General features: G+C 39.7%; 2 protein-coding genes across 10 annotated transcripts in view; one reads left to right on the forward strand and one right to left on the reverse strand.

The window, feature by feature from the left end:
* Positions 1 to 3217, forward strand: part of RUFY3 (RUN and FYVE domain containing 3) — a 75062-nt gene extending 71845 nt beyond the window's left edge. For 4 of the 8 annotated variants that reach the window (XM_045858160.1, XM_045858162.1, XM_045858165.1 and 1 more), the window contains 2 exons: positions 414 to 479; positions 1794 to 3217. In XM_045858160.1, the coding sequence (XP_045714116.1) occupies positions 414 to 479; positions 1794 to 1937 (210 nt within the window). In that variant the 3' untranslated portion in view covers positions 1938 to 3217. The remainder of the gene's footprint in view (positions 1 to 413; positions 480 to 1793) is intronic. The other 4 variants (XM_045858161.1, XM_045858163.1, XR_006787883.1 and 1 more) reach the window with 3 other exon arrangements.
* A 3996-nt stretch (positions 3218 to 7213) lies between these two features.
* On the reverse strand, positions 7214 to 24079 carry GRSF1 (G-rich RNA sequence binding factor 1). 2 transcript variants are annotated; one of them, XM_045857810.1, is made up of 10 exons: positions 23619 to 24079; positions 20833 to 20989; positions 19621 to 19776; positions 19087 to 19230; positions 18103 to 18238; positions 15850 to 16031; positions 14959 to 15080; positions 13456 to 13591; positions 13045 to 13120; positions 7214 to 12040 (listed from the first exon to the last, which is right to left on the reverse strand). In XM_045857810.1, exons 1-9 carry the CDS (start codon positions 23970 to 23972, stop codon positions 13071 to 13073), a joined length of 1437 nt encoding a protein of 478 aa, XP_045713766.1. In that variant the 5' UTR covers positions 23973 to 24079; the 3' UTR covers positions 7214 to 12040; positions 13045 to 13070. The 2 variants fall into 2 exon arrangements, with proteins under 2 accessions (XP_045713766.1, XP_045713768.1); XM_045857812.1 differs by lacking the exon at positions 23619 to 24079 and adding an exon at positions 23359 to 23403.
* Positions 24080 to 24597: the final 518 nt, after the last annotated feature.

Consider the following 24597-nt stretch of genomic DNA (forward strand, 5'->3'; position numbering starts at 1 on the left):
ATGATTGTAAAATACTTCGCAAATAGTGTATGACAACCCAATGAGAAAGATGATAAATGTCTGAGTGACCCCTATCATTAACTTATTACTATAGAAAATGAAGCCCACTCCTTTCCATTCTTGATGGTGGAGTAAAGCAGGGGGGTGGGGCTTTTTTTTTCTCTTTACACTTATATACTTTTTTCTTTTTATAAGTAAAGTCACATGTTACTTGATTAGGAAAATTAAGGGAGCACCCAGGCTAATGATAGAATTATCAGACTTTATTAATATGGTGGTGGGACTATATGGCATTTATAAGTTTCCAGATAGTCTGCAGTGTGTTTATATTAATTTTGTAACTAAAAAATGTGTATTCTGAAATTAACATTTCTAAGGCTAAGAGAAACTAACCGGCTTGCTGTGTGGTTTAGGATCAGCTGCTGCTCTCTGAAAAGCCACAGGTGTGTCAGCTATGCCAGGAAGGTGGCACAACAAAGGTAATAGTGGTGAGAAATGAACAGGTTCTTCACAGGGGTGTCCTTTATGCCATTGTCCCCGTCCAGTAATAGGGGAAAAGTAAAAGGAACAAGCATTTGTGTACCTGTTTTTATCAGTCATGTTAAGTCATGTCGTTAAGTCCCCATTAAAATAAACAAATAAAATAATTTAATACAAACATAAATGTGTAAATAAACATTTCTTGTGCTAGAGAAAGAGTGATGGACAAAGTATAGACCAAGTCCTTGTCCTTGTGAAACTTGTGTCCTTCGTGCCATCACTTTATAGAGGAGAAAGTATGGACTCAAGAGACGTCAGGTGCATTTCCCAAGGTTACTCAGCCAGTAAGTGGCAAAGCCCAGATGCATCCTGACTTTGGCTCCAATGTCTACACTCCTTCCAGTAGTCCATCCGGCTTGGATGAGATAGGTTTTGGGAGGGTTCTTTGAATTACTTGGGAAAACAGCCTCAGAGGGACATGAGCTCTCTCCAAAAACAAAAGCACTTGTTTCCCGCTCAGATCCTCAAGGGTGTCTGCCCGAGCCCCTTCCCAGTTTGCTGTCCTACAGCAGGCAGAGTGAAACAGCCAGACCAGTGCCTTGTTTGCGCCCCCTGTCCCCCAAGTCTCATCTAGTGTTTGGTTCCTCGTAGAGTCTCAAGAAATGTCATGGATGGTGACTGTAAGAAACAAGTGCTTGGAAGAGATGAGGAGACTTGCCCAAATTCAGGCTTATAAACTGCCTGCCACTATTTGTGATCTTGCTGAAATTTAACAAAGAAAATTATAATACAGTCTACTCTTAAATTCGCAGAACTAGATAAAGACGAGCTGCCTTTAGAGGACTGAAAGCTGTGATTATAGAAATATAGAAGAGACTGCTATTCTACTTCTGGCCTGTCTGTTCTAACCCATGTGAAGTAACAATGTCAGAGGAAAATTCCTCCCAGGCTTTGCTGTGAGGAATTGCTGCATCACTGCCTGCCTTACTTGGAGAGTGCTTACATACTTGCAGACTACTTTTAGAATTAGCCCACCTAACAGTGATATACTGAATGAAAGTATGCATTCTAAGATAAAGAATTTGTGCATTTGTTCTTTTTTAATTCTGTAGCACTGCCTCACTTAAATCTAAGAACTAGACTGTAAGCTTCTTTGTAGGCAGAAATTATACTTGGTCAGATAACTTTCTGGTGCATAACAAACATTCAGGCAATACTTGATTAGACATTGAGCGTTTACAGTGTTTGGTCTTTTATATTCTGTGCATCCTTATCCCTTCTGTTCCCCACCTAACCTCCTCTTGTCCTTGCAGAATGTTTGTAAGAACTGCAGAGGAAACTTCTGTAATGCCTGTTCAACAAATGAACTGCCTCTTCCTTCAAGTATCAAGCCTGAGCGAGTTTGCAATCCCTGTCACAAGCATCTGATGAAGCAGTACTCCACCAGCCCATCCTAAGGTTGGAGGCCAAGACCTGGACCAGGATGTCTCTACCTGTGTTAGATACCAGGATTCCCTAGAGTCCAGACCTTAGAATCAACCTAAAGTTGATAGAAATGCTTTAAATAAACTGGGTTCAGGGAGAAAAAGGCAGTGATTGGGGGTGTTGGAAATTTTGCCCATTTTCCCTAATGACTATGAATAAAAGTTACTCAGTTGAACCTCTCTCTTCTAAATCTAAACTACCCCACTTTGAAAGGTCATTTCATAGCATGTCTGCAGAAGGGCTATTCATTTTTGTGAATAGTGGTAATACTGGATAGATAGAAGAGAGGGTTCTTAGAAAATAAAAAGGAAAATGATCATCTTCCTCTATTACATTTGTAGATTCAAGGGGGAAAGATAAATGTTAATTAAGATCAAAACGACAGACATTACATATTTTCCCAAGTGCTGCTAGATATAAACATTGTTTCCTCTTCAACCCCACTTACTACTACCTCTTTGAAAGTATCTCTACCAAACTGTGAACCCAAACTCAGGGAAAAGAAAGAGTAATATAAATTCTGAATGCACTTAAAACAATGTTGTAATATATTGTAGGTTCAGGACTAGAATGTTCTGGCCCTGGCCTGCAGGCGTTTTCATTATCAGAACAAGGTGGAGGAGCATTTGCTTGGTTTCCCCTTAATGACTTGAAAAGTAAGTACCTGCCCTCTTCAGAGCCTCCTACTACAAAACCAGCCGACTCTCTTCCCCACCCCTCCCTCCTCTCCTAGTCATCACGCAAATTGTTAGTTTTAAAGATGGGATTTGACTTTGCAGATAGGAAGTATTGAAAGCAAAACTAAAGCAGGTTTTACGTAAAATAATTTAATGTCCATGGCAGAGAACAATGAGCTTAGAATATTTGTTAAATTCTCTCTTGACTAAGGGATCCTTTGCTCTGAGCCAAGAATCAGAACTGGTAGATAAGCTTCTTGGAGACTACGGTACTCAGACCTCTTTCAGCAACAAGTGCTGCTGGAGCGAGAGGGAAGAGCACTTAGCAAGGGCAGGAAAGAAATGGTGTATGCTGTTTTTACTGTTACGTGTGTCTAGATTGTTTGATTCCACATAGAACCTCAGAAGATACAATTCTGTAACCGGGTTAGAATTCTGGGGCAGAAACGTCTGGAACCATGGTATAAGGGTTACAGCCTGGGGGAGAGTTGTTATTTCAGAAGTCTGGCATGTTACTTGGTGAAGCTGAGTTTTAAGAGTACTAAGGAAAAATAAAATCTAATCATTCTAGCCTAGTTTGTTGTCTTTTTTCCCCTTCAAATAATATTTATTTTTGTGATTCTCATCCTCCTTATGTTTGGCTTCAATATGCCAGCTGTGTTCTAGGTGCTGCAGATAATTTGGGGAATTATCCTAAATTAGCATAAGTTATTTTATAATTTTAAATTAAATTGCAAACAGGCAGCTCTGTAACATAGACTGTAAGATGGAATAAGTAATTAGACACGAGATTTTATTCTGAACTGAAAATAAGCTGTTCAGCCTTTTTTAAAGCTTTAAAGATCTGTTACTAGTGCAGCAGCCCACAGAAACAAGGGGCTGGGTCACAAATACCTTGACTCAGTGTTTAAGCCTATCTTCCTTAAAAATTGTGCTTTCCACCATTTTCAACAGCATCAGCATGAATTAACCAAAGGCAGACAACTATTACACTGAAAACTACAAAACATCACTGAAAAAAATTAAAGATACCAATACGTTCATGAATTGAAAGACTTGATATCGTTAACATGTCAGTACTACCCAGAGCCATCTACAGATTCGTTGTAATCTCTACCAAAATCCCAATATAGTAAAAATGATAGAAATAGAAGCAACCATGCTAAAATTCATATGGACTCTTAAGGCGTGCCCACATGGCCAAAACAATCTTTAAAAAGAACAAACTTGGACTCACATTTCCTGATTTGAAAACTTTAGTACAAAGCTTCAGTGATCAAAACTGTGGTACTGTCGTAAAGAGACATAGGGACCAAAGGACTAGAAGGGAGAGCCAAGCCCTGGCTGACTGAGCACAGGCCTGCGAACCAAAGGTCAGGACACATGTTGCAGACCAGGCCCCCCGTTTTGCAGGGGAGGGGGCACACAAGAGGCAACCACACATTGATGTTTCCCTCCTTCTCCTTCCCTTTCCCACTCTAAAAATAAATAAAATCTTTTAAAAAAGGAAGCTGGAGCTTAACCCCCCACTTGTTGAATGTGGGTCATGCTTAATAACTTGCTTCAAAAAAAAGTAGAATATGAAAAGAGAAAAAGAGGAGCTGTATTTTGCAATTAGTTTACATTAAACATTATTTTGTATTAATTTGAGGTGTATAGTAAAGTGGTTAGACAGTCATATACTTTACAAAGTATAAGTACGGCCACCTGGCACTGTACTTAGTTATTACAATATTTTATACCACATTCCCTATGCTTTACATTCCTGTGACTATCTCGTGCCTACCAATTAGTATTTCTTCATCCCTTCACCTAAAGTTCCTAAAGAAGGAACTTTATAGTAACCTAGCAAATGCTGTCTGGGCCAGGTGATCAAAATTCAGTGTCACTGGGGAGTCATGTTGATCACACGAATCCTTAATAAGACGTCGAGAGGATGACACTTTGTGTCCTTCCTCCCCCAAACTACAACCCAGTCTAACCAGGAGAGAAACCTCAGAAAAACTGACTCAAGCACATTTTATGAAATATCTGAGAGTTGCCCTTCACATTGTCAAGGTCATCCAAAAAAAATCTGAGGTTAAGGAAACTGAGTGGCACCCAACATTAATTGTGACAAATGTACTGTAGCAATGTGTCAACAGTAGGGAAATTAGGTGAGGCATATACAGGAATTCTATTTTTGCAACATTTTTGTATATGTTTGTTTAAATAAATTAGTGCTTTCATACTCAAAACCACTACAGATCTAACCTAATAGAGGTTGATTAAACTCCCTAAATGCAGTTTAAGTTATTTCCAAATACATTCTGAGGATTTCCCTAGTCTGAATATTTGAAGTTACACTTATAGTTCAGCCTAAGGTCCATTATTTATCGTGAAGTTATAAAAATGTATGATGAAACAAAGGGAATTTAACTATTTTGTGAAAGAACTCCAGGTATGGCCTAGTGATTTTTTTTATTTTAAAGATTTTATTTTTTTAGAAGGGGAGAGAGGGAAACATCGATGTGGGAGACATTGATCGGTTGCCTCTTGCACACCCCGGACTGGGGACCTGGCCTGCAATCCACACGTGTCCTGACTGGGAATCCAAGGGCACTCAATCCACTGAGCCACACCAGCCAGGGCTGGCCTAGAGATTTTGAAGTTAGCTCTCAGGGCCACTACCATGGCCTCACTTCAGCTTTGCTCAACAGAGACTGCCAGCCCTTTTTAAACAATTGTATTTCAGAAATAAGTGGCTGTGTTTTTATAGCAAAATGCTTTTCGAATAACCTAATATACCCCCCTCCCCAAATGTTCTCCCAGGACAAATCTTAATGATTCTTAGACATCTGTTGGCTTGGGGGTTGTCGATTATTGAGGTCTTCCATCAGTCTCAACACTCCAGACAGCTGATTTTGTTAACACATTAATTACTTTGGTATGAGATTTCTGTAAACATGTCTACCAAGTCAGAAATCAAGTATCTGACTAGCACAATTTCTATACTAAGAATATGACAAACTTTATTCAAAGACAACCTGTTATCTTGAGAAATAAAACTGATCACAAGAGCCAGGCACCAGTTGTAAGCATGACAAAGGATGCCACATTCTAGGAGGTAAGCAAGCTTGGAAGCCAGCACTCAGGGCTCCCGTCGGCAGGTAGTGGGGTTGCCTGACCATTTTGGGGTGCTGCTTTTTGGCACAATAGCTATCACTCATACTCCTTTATCACAAATAACTTACTTTTACATTAGGACAGGTTAAAAACTAGCCCGATATTATCACTTGTATTTCATTTGCTTTCTTGAGGGGACAATAAGTAAATGGAATTACACCAATCTGTCGGAAATCGTGAATAACTGTTTCTCTTTTGCTTTTGATCTTTATTCCCAAACTTCATTAGCAAGTGGCAGAAAGGGGGTAAGCCTCTATTTCAATTAAAACGAGGTACGTTTTGGGACAAGTCTTTGAATATACTTGGGCAGTCATCTATGGGATTCAAATTAGTCTGGATCACTTGAAAAGCTTATTCTTAAATGTATCTTAGTGACCCTCATAAGCCTCACTGAATCCATCCATATTCTACAGTCTCCCTTGGCTATATGCTTTCCTGCCTTACCACCAGGTGCTTCCAAAATCATTTTGCTGGGCTGTCCTAATTCTGACACAAAACCCAGGAGCCATAAAAGGGGAGATTGAAGAACTTCACATAAAAATAGTTTCTACCATAATAAACATAGTGACAAACTAGGAGTGGAGATGGATAATTTAAAGGTAGTTCATTACAGGAATAAAGGGCTCCTGCTAACTAGTTAGGAAAAAGACCAAACAATAGAAAAGTGGTCAATAATCACAGAAAGGCAATCAGCAAAATTCAGGTTGTGCAAACCTCTACAGGTTAATCTTATTTCTTGAAAAATTCAGGGCCCAGCAGCTCTGCTTGAGTGTGGTTGGTAGGGTAATAATATGGGTATAATAATTTATAGTTTGAATTTGAACATTTCACCTAAAATGTCATATGGTGTGCTTGAGTATGATGTTGAATTACTTGCTTATGATTTTGTAAGCACCCAGGGTTTTGTAATAAAAGGGGGTGTTATCTGTACCAGACCCTGCAGAAGAGAAAACATGTAGATTAAAAGAAATAGGAAATAGGCATTCTATCACTAAAAAAATTTGAGTGGCTCAAATGCTTATGAAAAAATGCTCAACATCACGGATTGTCAAGGAAACCAAATGAAAACAAAGGGATCCCACCACACACAGAACAGTTAAAATGGCAGGATGACACCACCGAACGGTGAGGCTACAGACCTACTGGAACTGTCATACTGTCTGTGGCATCTAAACTAGGATGACCGCTTTGGAAAGACGTATGTCAATTTCTAATAAAGCTTAATACATTGTTTGCGGGTAGTTTTTATCACACGCTCTACTACCAGTCAACGTAAAACGTATAAATACATTTCCCGCATACAATGTGTTAAAATATACCAACCTTACAACACAGGATATTCTGCCAAATACTTGCTCAAAAGAAATCATCAAAGCACAGGTCCACAAGAAGCCTTGCACAAGAGGTTAGGTTCATAGCGACTTTATTTGTAATAGCCAGAAACGATAAGCAGCCACTGCCCACCAGCGGTTCACCTGCCACGTGGAAAGTTACACAGTGGCATACTCATACAATGGACTACTACTCTGCGTGGCAGTGAACGGGAACAAAGCTCGAACACGTGGATGAATCTTACAACGTGCTAAAAAGAAATTTACACAAGAATACATACTGTATGATTCCATTTCTAGGAAGTTCTACAAGGGCCAAACTCATCTGTGGTGAAAACAAAGTCCCAACAGGGAGAAGGGATGAGAGAGGTGCAGGGAGGAACTGGGTCAAGAAACTTTCCGATGTGATGAAAACATTCCGTATCTTGCTAGGGGTTTGGGTTACAAGTTGTACATCCAAACTCATCAAATGGTACACTTAACATTTGTTCATTTCACTGTAGATTTTACAAGAAAGTCATCAACATGTATGCCCAAAAGCTTGAGTCAAATACAGACATTTACACCTTTGACACCCATGAAGAAAATGGATGAATGGATACACAGATATCAAGAAAATATGGCAAAATATTACTTGTAGACTTGAGATGATAGGTATGGGTATGCTTATAATTAAACTTCTCTGTATGGTTGAAATTATATATCAAAAGTCACGGGCAAGGGAAAGAAACGTATTAACCAATTGTCACGTGTGGATGGTTTAGACCGTGACTGACACTTTTTTTTAAAAAAAGGACATTTCAGAAAGATTTGGTAAAAAATTAGTATTTTTAGGAGTGATGCTATTTTTAAAGTCATTTTTAAAGAGATGTATACTGAAATACAAATAAAACCAAAATACGTATGGTTTGGTTTTGCTTTAAAATTAATGAGAATGAAAAAAATTTTCATGAGGGTAAGTAGATGGGGATTATAAGCAAAAACCAAGAAAGGATATGATGGGGCTTACAAGAAAAATGGGAGAGGGGATGAAAAGAATTCACAGAACAGGAAACCAAGAACCCCTAAATGTGAAGTGCTGCCTCACGAGAGGACACCACTGTGTGTGGGGGTGTGTTCAACCTCTCAGACTGGCAAAGAACAGTGGCTAATACACTGTGTCAGTGAGGCTATGGGGACATGAGCACTTACACTGCTGGTGCAAACTAAGACAAAATATATCAGTTTGATCTGATATAAGATTACAAGTGCACATACTCTGACCATTGATCCTACAGAGAAATTCATGTACGCACAAAATGACAAATTTATACAGGGCAATTCACTCCAGCACTGTAACAGCAAAGACTGGACACAATCTGTGTGTCCATTAGTAAGGGTCAGGTTCAACTGCACACATCCCCACTACACAATCATCTTAAAAAATGAGGAAGGGTTTTGTATACTGGTATCAAGTGATCTTTAGGGTGTACGGAACAATGGTACAGAATAGTAGCACAGTACGCTATATATTTTAAAAAGAAATGGAAGTGTCCATCACATTTGCTTACCTATACAGTATCACTGGAAGTTTACATTAGAAACTGCTGAGCGTTGTCTAAGGGAAGTGGCTGAAGTACAGGATGGGAGGGAGACTGTAGACCCCTCTGTATCTCTACAATTTTACTGCCTTCAAAACAAATATAAACAATTTAAAAAATCATCCCACTGTTTGTTTTCATATCATCAAGGCTTACGAAGCAAATAAAACTGTTTATCGATAACCCTTCCTGTAATTAAGAAAACCACCCAACTAAAACACTGGGCAAAAGATCCAGACATCTCGCCAAAGACAGTCTGCAGATTCAAATAGATTTAAAGACCCTCCACATCAATTAGAAATTAAAACGAGACACCACTACACACTTACTAGAACAGCAGAAATTTAAAACACTGAGAACACCAAATGCTGACAAGGATGAGTTGCTACATGAACTCTCACTCGCTGCTGGTGAGGATGCAAAATGGTACAGCCACCTTGGAAGATAATTTAGTGGTTTCTTGAAAACTAAACATAGTCTTACCATATGATCCAGCACCCCCGCTCCTTGGGACTTACCCAAATGAGCTGAAATGTTATGTACACACAAAAGCCTACATATGAATGTTTATAGCAGCTTCCTACAAACTTCAGAGATTATTTTCTAATCCGCTGAATCGGGGAAAACTCCATTCCTACATTAGACCAATTTTTTGGAAAGCCCCTGGAACTTAGGCCTGCCTCTACTGCTGAAATAGCACTCCACTCATCACACAGGTCCTACCAACTGAATGTAAATCCATTCCCATAATTTAAGGGAAACTCTGAAAACAATGGAATGTTTTAAATTGCAAAATGAAGAGGATGTAACCCAGAGAAAAGTTCCCTAAAGGGAATCTGCTGAGGGACTGTTTAGGGCAGAGGATGCCAATAGGGCACGTTGACTAATAATAATCAGGGTCCTTGCCTCAAAATGCCATGTAGGCAGAAGTGGCTTTCTCCTGATTTTTCCTCCCCACACTGCAGAAGTAGCAAGGATTTTTATTCCCACCCCATGGCGGACTCAGTCTCCCCTCCCACCTGGCAGGAGCATCCTTCACCCAGCAGAGAGGGACAAATACTCTAGTTCAGCTTCATTCTCCAGTGTCAGTGAGGGTATTAGATCCCAAGCTTCGGCAATTCCCTCCTTGGTATATTTCCATGTGTCAGAGCCCCCCTTGCCACTGCCTGAGAAGTAGCTGGCCAACGAGCAAGAGATGAGTAACATGGTCACGTCCAGTCCTGCTATTTTTATAGCTTTACCTCAAAGGATGTTATAAAGACACAAATAGAAAAGAAAATCACTGCCATTACTTATTTCAGTAGCAAATGATATACAATCCAGTTTTGTCAAACTTTGGGAAGGAGAAATGTCTTTTGTTAGGATAGAAATAAAAGATCACTTTGATTCTATTACGTGCTTTTTACACTTGCCTTGTCAGCAATCATTCATTCAGTAGCCCTAATTATAAGCAATAACTTACCCATAGGGAGGACAGAAAAGTATATGATTCATAAGACGATGTCCCAAGAACCTTTTTTACTGAGAACTCAGCCACTAGTGTGGCAAGAAGATACAGCCTTCCAAGCTGACTCACCACACATTTTAAGGTTTTTGCTCTTACTGTTTTCTGATATGCAAATGAAACTCATTAGCTTTAACATAAAGTAACTGCAAATGATTCCTCACCAACCCCAATCCTGAAAGAACCTACAGATTTTTTCCACAGCAAATGGACGATAGCAAAATTAGATACCTACTGCTAAAGGAAAAGAAAAAAGATCACATTCCAATAACCACACAGCTACAGACACCAGTTCTCACAGCTCAGACTTCCATCTAAGTAGTAACACTGAAGCTCTTAAGCTGCTTAAGTCATGTTCTTATAGGATGGCAAATGCAAATGAAAATTAATCATGTCTCCTTATAACATGCCAGGACTTGATGTAACAAAAATATATTTGGTTTATCCACACACTCCAAAATAAATACTCTTAGGTAATCTGCAGCCTGAACCAAGCCTTCATTTATTGACTATTTACAGTACAGTGGTTTTGTATCTTAGCTGGTCATCAAAGATGGTTATGTATTGAGAGAAGACACAATCTCTCCTCCAGGTATCTTCTCTCAGAAATGTGGACAAATTTCATGTGGAGAACTAGAATTGCAACTCCTGGTAACTATGTAGCAGTCGTCACCCTGAGAACAGGAACAAGGCAAAGAAAGTATACAGGACTTTGATTCTCCTACACAGGTGCACATAAAATTAGTTTATTAAAGACTACATTTTGAAGCCAGCCATTTTGATCCAATATTTAAATAAGCTGTTTAATATTAAAGCAGAAGATACTGCCACTATGTGACAGAAGTACAGCTTTATCCATAAACCCTCCACACAATTATACATTAAAAGCTATTTTTATTTAAGCAAGGCACCCCTACTTGTTCTACAATATGGGATGTGCGACCCCACTGAAAAGCGAAGGAGGGGACTTGGATGGTTTCCTATCTAGCGCTGGTTTAAATTCAAGTGAAGCCATCAATGTCCTTACCAGTAGGGACTGTTTTGACACATCACTTCACAGCTTTGAGACTAACACCCCTAATGTTTACCCAAAACCAAAGAAACGGGTGGGGGCGTGGGGGGATGTGTTCAGACAGCTTCTAGGTTGAGACTAGAACTCCCTCCTGAAGTACACAGGCACTAATGTCAAATGCCAGCAGCACAGGCTAGAAAGGCAAAACACTGCGAAAGATGTGAAACGGCCAAACCGTTGTCGGGACACACACTGATCTGTGGTATTTATTTTTTTTGCTTTGAATGGTTTTTTATAATTCCTACCCCTAAGTCATCAAAGACACCTAAAATTATAGCTACTCTGCCAAACCATAAAGGTTCAAAGGTCTGAAACCTTTCCTCGCTTTGGTGAGTATTTAGTTAAAATAAATCAGTATTTTATTCCATAGGAAGTTTTATATCACAGCCCTCAAACAAATCATTTTTAAAATAGGGGAAAGATTTTAAAAGACAGTGCTGAATAAAAATATGCCGTCTTCACATAGGAATACTCTATGAAAACAAAATATTTAATCATGAAATAAAGACCAGATTTTTAAATCAGATCCTATCCTGGACAGTTTAAACAATATGAAAATTTGTGGTTTATTTAATCCCAAACTGAATCTTCCCTTTTTCTTTCTGAACAGTCCACTATGGCATTTTTCTCGTAAGCAATTAACCCCAAACCCTAAAATCCCTTCTCAAGCAGTTGCTGCTAAAAAACTGGAACTCTATATCCCACATCCAAGAGAGACGTGCAGATGAAATGCTTCTTGCTTCATCCTGAAAATAAAAGAGAGTATTGCAAATTTACTAAACATGAAAAAGCGTTAAACACATTGCTATTCCATTTAAAATAAAGTCAATATTTTTTTTCTATCTAATTTCATGAAATTTATCTGACAAATCCATTAAGTTGAGGTAAAGAAAATTAGTTAGGCATTAATATTTGTAGCCTGGTATGAAGATAGAGGATTTTTTAAGTTGAGCACAGAATATATTTTACACAGATTTTAGCTACATGTAAATATTTAATATCATGAGATTGTGGGGCTTTAGGTCCAGAAACAGCCCATGACAACCATTACAAAGAAATTCCCCACGTGTTTTCAAGAAATCATTATAGTTAAGTGTCTCAAAGGAAGGCAAGGAACCATGTAGGAACTATATGGAGGAAAATGGTTACAATGAAATACATTAAAAGGTTTTATAGGGTAAAAAAAAGGCACCACATAACATTTGGTCAAAGGAAAAGACATCAAGACACTGTATTTCATAGATTTGTCACAGCCACGTTAACTCTATGAAATCACATACTGCTTCCTAGTACAACCATTTTTATAACACCATTTCAGGAACAGAAACAGTGATACACCAAATGTATATATCACTGACCAGCCCTGGTTTTGAATGTATCATTTTACACATCTTAAAAATATCTTAGAACTGAGGAAATTAAAATTGTATAGAAAGAAAAATGAATGCAAGCACATCCAGTGTATTATGATTTATAGTTACTAAAGGTAAAAAATTCTTTTCAGGCCCACAGAATGACAAATGTTGAGAAAGATGCAAAAAGACTGTACATGGGGAAAATACTCAAAGCCACTATACTATCATAATGAATTACTTCCCAGGAGAATATCATTCCCTATATTGATGCTTCAATTATCATGACTAGTTTCATCTTTATTAAAAAGAATGGTCTCAACATATTACAAATTTGTGAGTTAATAATTAATTTACCAATAGAAAATAATTTCTACAATTTTATGTCTTAAATTTACCTTCTTATCTGGAGTCCCTGGAAGTCTTATTTTCCCTTTGGACATGAATTCAGGAACAATTCAATATACCTATGTTCTGAGAATGACAAAGAAAAAGTTTCATTTCAAAAAGCTGAAAAGGTAGAAATAATACTACAGCCATTTTTCTTGTAGTTCAGACAGAAACTCAAATCTTTTCCCCATTTCTTTCTAAAGTAAAGTCAAAAACAAAATTTAAAAATCCTAACTAACTCTACAGACAGAAATATTCAGGATAATCAATAGACAAATGCTTTTCATCATAACATAATGTTTCATCCTTTTTACATTTAATTTAGTAGAACTGATAGGCAAAAACCCAAAACAGAACAAAGCATTTGTGAGTGAAGACATCCATCAGAAATGACGACAAAAACGATGGGCAGCACTCACGAACGTGGGACCGATCCTTGAGCATCGCTGCGACAGCATCTTCGTGGGTATCGAAGTGCACATCAGCTTCTCCGGTGGCCTTCCCACTGGAACTGTATTCCATGGTGATTCTAACAGGCTTCAGTGGAGCAAAAAACTAAACAAAGGAAGCCAAAAAGAACACAATGGTACTAAGCCCAATTTCTGTAAGCCTAATGGTTCTGCACTTTTCTTTCAGACTACACTTTGATTAATTTGTTTTTAGGAAATCTCTTTAAGCAACAAAGTAGACATCTACCACCTCTCCCACTTTACTGATTTTCTTAGAACTCAACCTTCATTTCAAACATCCATTCCCAGAGAACTTAAACTATAAATAGAATACTACACAACAAATAGTTCTCAACATTTATTATACCAACAAAGACCACTTTTATTATTCCTCCCACACCCATCGTTCCTGTTTCTAAAGACTCTCTTCTCTGTCCATCAAATATATTTTATTTCTTAATAATTCATTTTTACCATTTTTTCAGCAGACATATACCTGATCCCCAGTTCCTTATCAGCACTACATAAACAGAGCTACCACCTGAGTGGTTATTGTTCCAAACCAAAGCAACAAAATGCAATGCTTTAACCAGACTGCACAACCTTCATTTAGGTAAAGATTGGGTACCTATTAGGCTTTTTGAAATAATGAAGACAACTGAGGCCCCACTGCTAACTGAAGACTCTAGGTTTGGATCTAACTTAAGTTTGCCCTCAAGTTCAAGTCAATAAGGGCTTTGTTGCTTTATCTTTTCATTGCATACAGTATCTATTAAAAAATATATTTATTTTTTAAGTTCTTTTTCTCAAACATTATGGAATCATAATGCAAGATGGCCACATGGTCTAATGAGAACTCCCAGCATTTAAGAGTCCTGAATTTTGTCTGGTGTGTAACCACTCTGTGGCAAATCCCCCTGGGGTTCAGTTTCCTAAGCTCAAAGCTGACCGTGTTGAACCATTTTATAGAAAAACCAAACTTTCTTTGAATAAAAACCTGTATCATACTATTTTGCATCTATAAAATCTTATCCACTATACATTTCACCTTAAAACCTAATAACACCAGTCCTGGCTAGTGTGACTCAGTGGACTGAGCACAGGCCTGCAAACCAAATGGTGGCCAGCTGGATTCCCAGTCAGGGCACATGCCTGGGTGGCGGTCGGTGTCCCTGATGGGGAAGCATGTGAAAGGCAACCACAGTGATGTTTCTCTCTCTCTTTCTCCTTCCCTTCCCCTCTTTCTAAAAATAAATAAATAAATATCTTAAAAAAAAAAAACACCCTAATAACATCCATACTTCTTAGGTAAAGAAAATGAAAGAGTCTGTGCAACTGTGGTGAAGCCACCTTACTGTCCATATATACTCCAGAAATACTGCACTTTCTTCGCTACCTCCCTGAAACTAACCGAAGTTTGATTTTAGAACTTTCATTCAAACCTATTGAGACTGGAATCTTACGGCCACACACGTTTATAATGTCTTGGGCGTTGGCTTGGAAAGGCAATCCTCTCATGTGCACACAGTGTAGCGAGGACGTGGTTCCAAAATCAACAGCCTCCGGGAGCTTCTCTGACATCTCCTTTGGCAGCTCTGGGAGGTGGAACAAGCAGCACGGTCAAGAGCATAAAAGCTTCAAGAGTTATTAAGAGATTACAATCAGGTATGACCTTTCTGTCAAAATCCTCAATTCCTCTTGAACCAGTACAAAGGACTTTAATTTTAAAAGCCAAAATGATAGAGATTCCTGACACTTTACAAATATCACCTCAACACCAGTAAGAATGTGGTGCCTCGACCCATTACCAGATTATAAAAGAACATCTCTTTCTGTGACAACAGGGAGGAGGAAAAAATGGTTATTAGTGAAAAAAATAAAGGAAAGAGTAACTTTCTGGGTTATAGTTGAAAGAAAGGAGGAAAAAAGGAAGGAAAAGTTAACAGGATAATCCCAGGGCACTGATTTAAAAAGGATTTACCAAACTTCAAAGATTCTAAATGCTGCTTTGGGTTAGGAGTCAAAGGAATGACTTAAATAAAGAGGTAAACAAAACTCCTTACTTCAGTCAACATTACTGCTCTCTATCCAGTGTTTTCCCTCCTTAGTCTATTGATATTTTACTTCTTTTTGTTATATTTATGCCATCTAGCTGATATAGAATCTACAAAGATTATTACATTTAAAAATCTTATGAAATAATTAAGCCCTTCTACATATATTCAAAGTGCATACTACACTCAACTCAATTTCCATGTCTGATAGTCTTACAATTTCACACAACATGGTAAAAAAAATTTTTTAACAAATATCAAAACATATGACACAGACCCAATTAAGTCTCAACAAATGGCAGGTCCTTACCTATTTCCTTGTCACTTTCAAAAGCTGTCATAGGTCGAACATCCTCACTTACTTCGTGTTCTTCAAAGACCACTTCTGGCTCAGTTATATACTTAGCAGAAGGAGATGCCATTTTCTTTCCCTTATGAGAACCGACATATGTTCGAACTTCATTCCTTCTGCTTGGAAATATCTCTATGTATCTATGTCAAAGCAAGAGAACAGGCACAAATGGTACAAAATTACCTTACATTGGACTCTTTACAATAAAACATGCATATATAGTATTTCCAACAGCTTAATGAAACACAAGAGCCCCAAGATAATAGGTATGTGGGGGGGGGGGGGAGGGGGGAGGGGTAGCGGCAGGGAGTACTCTTGAAAGAACAGACCACTGATTTAATCGCCCTGAAGATCAGTTTTCTTCATATACATTTTAACATTTTCTACCTTATTTGCTTCATGAGAAAAACTACACTAAGGGTAATTGTGTGTATGCAAAGAATTAATCTGGTAAGGGTTTTATACTGAAGCCCTAAAATTCAATTCTGTGAATATTAATCGTATCTGTATGAGATATTAAAAGTCACAGTGTATGAGGAGCTAACTTCCTCCAGAACTTCGCTAAGAGTCCATTGAGAATTCATGAACTAAATGTCAATTCTGACCTGCCTGGCAGGGAGTCTGTCTATTAAATCCAAGCTTCTGGATCCAGTTTTCCTTTCTCAACACTGCTTTTCCAAATCAGGTTATTAAGTTTGAATTGTAAAAAGCATTTCTATTTACAGACCTATAAAGATTAGATGGGCAGCATTTTTAATTTATTAAAGAGATTTCTACACTGCCTTAACATTCTCACATAAAATAACTCTGATGTGTTTTTCCAAGATACATATAATATGAAGAATGGTGAAAGAAAATGGGGGGTGGGAGGGAATGCTCTGCATACACTTTTTCACTTAAAATTGAATAAAGACCTGTGAACCAATTCTATAAGTAATTCTGACAATGGCTGTGGAATGGCTTTTTTTTTTTTTTAATTTCAAAGGAGTCAAGTGAAATGCCAGAAAGCAACAAAAAAGTGATTTAAAATCTGACTTTTGAGAACTCCTCCAAAATTAAAGCCAAAACACAAAAGAAACCACCCATCACTATTTGCATCCTAAGATGATACAATATACAGCACACTGAATCATCTCACAGGGGTGTCCAAACTTTTGGCGTTTCTGGTTTCTTTGCCACAATGGAAGAAGAATTGTCTTGGGCCATACACTAAATACACAAACACTAATGAAAACTGATGAGTGAAAAAAGTAAAAAAGGTTTTAAGTAAATTTATGATTTCATGTTGGGCCATATTCACAGCCATCCTGGTCCGCATGTGGCCCATGGGTTGGACAGCCCTGACAGAATGTCCACATCAAATGTTAACTTGAACCAATTCAAGACTTTAGCCCTAACTTCCAGTTGTTAGGGAATAATACAGGATACAAAGGAACATGTTAAGTGACACTATGAGGAAGCAATAAGACAAAAATTGTACGTGAGATGGCGTGTAGGACAATGGACCCAATTTCTTCAAAAAATCAACATTTAAAATCGGGGAGGGGCCCTGGCTGGTGTGGCTCAGTGGACTGAGCACCAGCCTGCGAACCAAAGGGTCACCAATTCAATTCCCAGTCAGGGCACATGCCTGGGTTGCAGGCCAGATCCCCAGTAGGGCGTGCATGAGGGGCAACCACACACTGATGCTTCTCTCTCTTTCTCCCTTCCCCTCTCTCTGAAAATAAATAAATAATATCTTTCAAAAAATGTATGTGCACCTGTTTATAAAAAAAATTTTTTTAAATGGGGAGGGAATACAAAAATAAAGAAGGGGATCTGCTCTAATTTAAAAGAACTGCAAACATAACAATCAAATACAGTGTGGACTACGTCTAGATTCTGGTGCAAAAAAAAAACAAACCCAACTATAATGACATATTAGTTATAATTTTAAAAATGTGACTATGGACTAGCATTAGATAATAAATTGTTGCTAATTTTGTTAGATGTGATAATACTGACCTCATGTAAGAAAAAGTATTTTAAAGATGCATACTGAAATAACAGATACAGCAAATTAACACATCAACAATTTGTTAATAGGCTTTTGAAAACTCAGCATACTATTCTACTTTTCTGTGTCTGGATCATTTAACATCATGTCACAGTGCAGTCATCAAAATGACCCAGTAATGACAGTCCTGCATCAGTAGTATCTGCTTTACTCACCGGTTACCAATCTCTTCCCTGTGTTTCAATAGGGCTTGGTTGGCCATTTCCGGTTCTTCAAACTGCACATAGGCTTCTCCTGTTTTTCTTCTCCCTCTATAGTCCATCACAAAAGTAATGTCTACTATATTCAGTCCTAGGACACCCAAAAATTATCACAAATGAGTGCTGCTAACAGGATCTTTTTTCATCATTAAAATTAATAGTCATTCACATACTAATTTTTTTACTTTCTTAGTAAAATTTGGGAGCTGCTCTACCAATCCCAAAGTCAGATACATGCCTAACTGAAAGAAAACTGGCCCAAAACCAGTAACACCTACACATCTATATTTGCAGAATGGTCAGGGTCCCAGCATTTCATATACAACACAATTCTCTGTCTCTCTTTTTTTGCCATGATATAGTAGGGGAAATAAAGATTTTGACTAACATCACTATTAACAATGCATGCTTTACAGCTAAGAATGAAATAATAATGCTATTAAATCATGTAAATTGCTACTGTCTTAATATGGACACTGTTATGAGAGGATATTTTCCTTCCAACAATAAAATAAACCCACATGAACTATCTTGCAATCTGACATCTTTTTTTTTTAAAGATTTTACTTATTTACTTTTAGAGAGGGAAGGGAAGGAGAAAGAGAGAGAGAGAGAAACATCAATGTGCAGTTGCTGGGGGTCATGGCCTGCAACCCAGGCATGTACCCTGACTGGGAATCAAACCTGCGACACTTTGGTTCGCAGCCCGCGCTCAATCCACTGAGCTACGCCAGCCAGGGAGCAATCTGACATCTTGATCACTGTGCTAGGTCAAAACAGTCATATAATCAATGAAGACAGAAAATTCGAATGAAGTGTTCTCCCCAAAAGAACCTAATATAACTGCATGCAGTTGTCTAGGAAAAGGTTTATGTGAGATAAAGGAGACAATGGGGAGGAAAAGGCACCAGGCCCTGGAAATGTAAAACTGAAAAGTACCTGCAAAGAAGTCGACAATGTCTTTCTCATTGCAACTGTAAGGCAGTCCTCTCAAACGAACCACACCATCATTTACCAAAGGCGAAGATTTGACCTGCAGGCTCTTCATTAAGGCATCCACATCTTCATTGTTGATCTCATATACTACAAATCGAAAGCACAAAAGGTATGTCGAATTTACATAACAAAGCCTTGAAAAAGTCATACTTGATGGGATATCCAAGAATTGAAAAACTAGCATTTTTCCATCTTTATGTACTTCTTTGGAGAAAATAACAAATGACATTTATTGACTATTTACTATGTGCCAGGAGTTCCTCATTTAAACAGCACAAATTGTGAGGTAAACTCAGCCAACATCTTCATTTTATAGATAAAACAGAGACCATCTCTGTGTTCCTTTTTGCACCCTGTAAAAGGGTGTATTCCTAATATCTAACTACTTCACGATTGCCAAGGATGAAATGAAAGTGCCCTGGAAAGTATCGAGTCTAATAAAATGATCCTGAAAACCCACGAGGTGACATCACGTACCTTCCACATACCGCTGCCCCATGTACAGGCGGTGCTTTTCTAAGGCCTTCTGTACATCCTGCTCTGACTCCATCTCAATTAAGGCATCACCCCTTCGCTTCCCATCTCTATTTAAAAGGAAATGTATTCCATTCTCACCGTTGCGAATTCTGCAGTCTAAAAGTATGTGAGTAAAAATCAATTAAAACCAGAAACCAAACTTTTAACTCAATTATACAAGTCACTGGAACGCAATCCTCCAATAACAAAACAAGAACCAAAACGCCTGCCATATTCCTTCTACAAACCCCCTCACTGAAGCCATCCAAATGCCAACGTGGGGTCATCTCTAAAACATTCCACGTGAAAAGAATAAGCAAACTTTACTGCACGTAAGCTTGTGATCTCCTGATCATTAAATGGTAATTTAAGCTAGGCTCAACAAAAAAATGTATTATGTCCCAATGCTCTTATGGTTACATTTTATGCATAAGTGTCTTCTTTTGTTACAATCATAACCAGAAAAACTCTCAAAAGCTCCTAGAAGAATAATTTTGCTACGATAATTTAACCTTTCCCCCTTTTTACTACTAAGAAAACACATCTTCATACTTCATTCGTCTTTTATTATAAAGGGAGCAGGTAGAAGATGTAAATGGCTTTATGAAACGCTTGACCACACAATGCAATGCACGTTAAGGTACTTAAGTACACATCACACGTTTTTTAATGTTTAAGATAGGATCTTCTAAAACTCTCTTAAAAGGAAAATTAAAAATCAGTTAGATACAGAAACGAAAAACCAACCACAGATTTGTAAACCTTCCAAACATGTCACTAAGGGAACTATGTCACTTAACACTAAGTGATCTTGTATGCTAAATGTATGTATTACAGAAAGATCTCTTAACCCATGTTCCCACTAACATATTTCCACTAACAGGTTTGTCTTTTGATCTTTACATAATAAAACTTCAGAGAAAACTGGTTTTATTAAATTTTAGTCTTAGCATTAAATTTTTTGTTGTCTTATCACTAAACTTTTTGTTGCATCCAGTCTTGAAACTGGTGTGTATCACCAATGGTACACCCAGTGTCACTCGGTACACACCAGCCAGATGAGACAATTCTAAACCATCAAATAAGATGTTTACGGCACAGTTTAACTTGGATTTTGTGGGACTATCTTCCACTCAGACAAAATTACATATTTAAAACATACATACAATATACCTGAAAAAAAGCTAAGCACATCTTCTACAGTGCACGACCACGGCAATCCTTGAGCTCGAATGAGATACACATCATCCACCTCCTCTCCTAACTTGGATGGGGCCACCTCATACTCCGGGAGAGGTGGAAGGTCTTCCAGGTAGGTATTTTTAGATTCCTTCCAAAAGAAATAAAGAAACATAAAAATATTTCTTTGACAACCTATTTAGAAAATGTTTACTTCTGCAAACTAATGCTCTGAATGTTATTCTCAGGAGACAGTTACCACCTCAGAGGCAAGAAATACACGTCACAAATCTAACTCATCCTGTTTTGGCTTAAAGTGTGCATCCTAAAGCAACAAGCAGGTATATCCTAATACCTGCTTGATGTAAAGCAAGATGTAAATTTTATTCAGGACTTGTTTTGAAATTCTTCAGTTCCCAATTACACTTAAGAATAATGCTTTTGCTAAGACAGAACAAGAGTGGTCCCTTCAATTTGACAAATATGTGAGTGCCTCCTACTTAATGTGTGCTGTATTAGGCCCTTATCTCAAAAAGTTTACCATCTAGACCAGGATGTCAAACTCATTTTCACCAGGGGCTACATCAGCCTTGAGGTTGCCTTCAAAGGGCCGAATGTAATTTTAGGACTGTATAAATGTAACCACTCCTTAACTGTTAAGTGAGAGCTTAGTGTTGCCACCACACAGAACAAGGTGGAAGGCCAGATTAGGCCCGTGGGCCTTGTGTTTGCCACCTGTGATCTTGACTAAGACAAGCATACAAGATGAGATGCTTGAAGTGCTGGATGATACAAGATATTGTATGAATTCAAAACAGAGCACTAAGAGAAGAATCAAGACATGGTATCAGACAGACCTTGAAGGAAGGACAGACTTCCAACGGTGACAAATAAAGGAAAGGGCATTCCAGTTTGAGAGGGGAGGAGAGGAAGCAATATGAACAAAAGCCCATTTGCAATACAGCAATAATCCCTTTTGGCTAAACTGTAGGGTCCAATTAGGAGCCAAGGAAGATGACCTGGCAAAAGGAATTGATACCATTTAGCAGAGGGTCTTGAGTGTTAAGCTCAGTGTGTCTCCTTAACCTGGTAGGCAAAGGGGAGTTAATGAAAGACATTTAGAAGTGGATAAATCAGCAAGACAGCAGGGTGCTTGGAAAGGTTAACCTGTCAACTAGTATGTGAGAACAACTGAATAGGAAAAAAATCACAAAAAGGCAAGAGCAGTTAGTTATGTGAGGTAACAGGAGCTTCAGACATATCTAAAGAACTCTATTTTACAAAACCAAGCAAAAATTGGAATTTAATCAGATTCCAACAAGTGCCATAACATGACTGGGAAGACAACTCAAGTCTTAGGATTTGCACTCTACTGAGCTAAGGAAAGAGATTCCTTTGTACGCTCCCTGTTCACATGAAGATTCATGTCTAATTCTATGGAAACAATGTTAAACGTAAACCTCTAGCAGAGGTCTAATACATTTTTAATAAGAATGCAACCAGCACTACAATTAACATGGGAAGACAACTCAGACTTTAAGACAAATGACTTGCACTCTACTGGGCTAAAGAGAGATACTTCACTCCTTTGTATGTTCCCATAATTTTCATGAAGATTTTAAGACGTCAGTAACAAATGTCAGCACAGTGCATAACACTAGTAAAGACTCAACAGATATTATAGTCAATTTCACAGAAGAAAAAAAAAGTAAAGAGAGTAGCCTGGGCTTACTCTATTAAGTCACAAGGGCTTAATAGAGATGGTTTGTTTTTTTAATAGAGGCAACATTCCCCAATTTCCCAGAATTCCATAAACATCATAAGCTTTTACGGAAAAGGGCAGCAGAAAGTATTGGGCCAGGATTCAAATCAATTAGCTCAGCCACTGGCAGACAGCAGCCATGCTGATTAGACTCCCAGTTTGCCTAAGTTCAAGGAGAAACACAAAGTGAATTTAGATAAATATGAACCCAAGGCATCAGACGCAGAATAGTCGAAAAGTGTAGTGACATTTCCCTGATGTCATGTAACAAGCAGAAAGGTTCCTGTAAGGCACAAAACAGTTGCAATCTGAGTTCTTAAAGCACACGCTGACTTCAAAAAAGACAACGCTGTAAACCCACTCCTAGATCCCCAAATCGTGTCCTAGACGTCCCCTCTCCTCGCCTCCCCTCCCCCAGTCAGTGTCCGCAATCCTTTCGGCGGCGACCCTTGGTCGTAAAGGACCTTCTTTCTGTCAAGGAAAGTGGAGGTGCAGAGGTGACCTTCAGTAATGTGGGGCAGCCCGCCTTCCCTAGCGACAGTAGACAGAGCAGCGTTGGGGACGAGCCTCCTTCTCCACGAATCCAGCCCACGCAACTGTGCGCGTGAACCTTCACATAAGCGGGCTGCCCAGGCCTAATGCTGTGGCTGCACTAACACTCCCATAGCTTCGTGGACTCAGCCTCCCAACTTCACAACCTGAGGACTGAGGGCGCCAGGGATGCAGGGCGAGGGCATCAACAGCCTCATAAAACCTACCATGGGCCGCAGGAAACAAGGCCTCAACATTCACCCCCAGCCACACTTACAATCCACAACCGACCAGACTCACAGGAGAACAAAACAAGGAGAAAAGCCGAAGCCCGGGAGAGCGTCCCTTGTTCTGAGGCCCAATAGGAGGACTGGGCAAGCCGGGGGCGGGTGTCCGGCGCGAGCCGCGGATCCCCGGTCGCGCACGCGAAGCGCACGAGGAGGAGCGCGGAGACGCGAGCGCGCCGCCCTTCGCGGCGCCCACGTACCTGGCTGTAACCCCGCGCCGGGCCCGCGGCCGCAGCCAAGGACTGCGGCAGCAGAGGGGCGCGCAAGGCCGGGTAAGAGGCGGCTGCCGTGGCGGCGGCGGAGGCGACCGCAGGGGGAAGCCCCGCCAGTCTCCCGGTGGGCACAGGCCCGGTGTGGAGGCCCCGCGTCCGTGAGGCGGCGGCCGCGGCGGCCCCGAGCAACAGCAGCAGCCGGCGACGGCCGGAGACTTCCGAAGGGAAAGAGCCGGCGGCCGAGTAAAAGGGCAGGCAGGCGGCGCCGGTGCGCCGGCAGCTACTGCAGTTGCAACCGCAGCCCCGGAGCAGCGCCCCGAGCACCCAGCGCGTCCCGGCCATGGACTCCGGAGGCGGCGCGGGGCCTGTAGGCGGCTGCGGCTGCAGCGCGAGCGGAGGGGAAGTGGAATCCAGGGCCGGGGAGGGGCGCCAGGCACATGCGCCGCCGGCATCCGGGCAGCTCAGTGTTGGGAGGAGGTGGGGGAGAGAGCGCAGCTCCGCCCGGTCTCCGCCTTCGAGGCGGAGCTGCCTGCCGCCGCTGGGGGCGCGGCGGGGCCCAGGCAACATGGCCCTTCTACTAGTTGAAAATTAAGTCCCGAGTTGGCAAGGTGAAAGTCTTCCTGTTTAGGAGACAGCCCAGACATGGAACGCCGGTCTAGGGACGCCGGTGTTGTACCCCTGAGAAACGCGTGACGTGAGAGGCAAAAAGGGCAGCTTCTGGAAGGAATTGTAATACTCTGCTTGTAAAGAAAGGTTGGGGTAAATGAAGGTTTAGGAGCCCCTAAACTTGAGCTATATGTGGAAGGCCAACTTTCTTTTAAAATAGCAGATATTTATATAATGATTATACATTCATATAACAAAGATAAAGCCTTCTTTAATAAGTTAGTGTATTCACAGGTGGACAGGCTGAGGTTTGAAAAAGAGCTGATTGTGCATTTTTCTTTCTGTGGCCAGGAGCCTCTCA

The sequence above is a fragment of the Phyllostomus hastatus genome, unplaced genomic scaffold (genome assembly GCF_019186645.2).
Source record: "Phyllostomus hastatus isolate PE091 unplaced genomic scaffold, TTU_PhHast_1.1 phas_scaffold_1674, whole genome shotgun sequence".
Taxonomy (NCBI): Eukaryota; Metazoa; Chordata; class Mammalia; order Chiroptera; family Phyllostomidae; genus Phyllostomus; species Phyllostomus hastatus.

What these genes read in the sequence shown, in the direction of transcription:
- GRSF1 (XM_045857810.1), bottom strand. Translation starts at nt 23,972, where the DNA reads ATGGCCGGGACGCGCTGGGTGCTCGGGGCGCTGCTCCGGGGCTGCGGT. An exon ending in TGTGCTTAGCTTTTTTTCAG is followed by an intron (nt 19,777 to 20,832) that starts GTATATTGTATG and finishes ACATACTTTTAG; the next exon opens with ACTGCAGAATTCGCAACGGT. An exon ending in CATTGTCGACTTCTTTGCAG is followed by an intron (nt 18,239 to 19,086) that starts GTACTTTTCAGT and finishes TGGGTGTCCTAG; the next exon opens with GACTGAATATAGTAGACATT.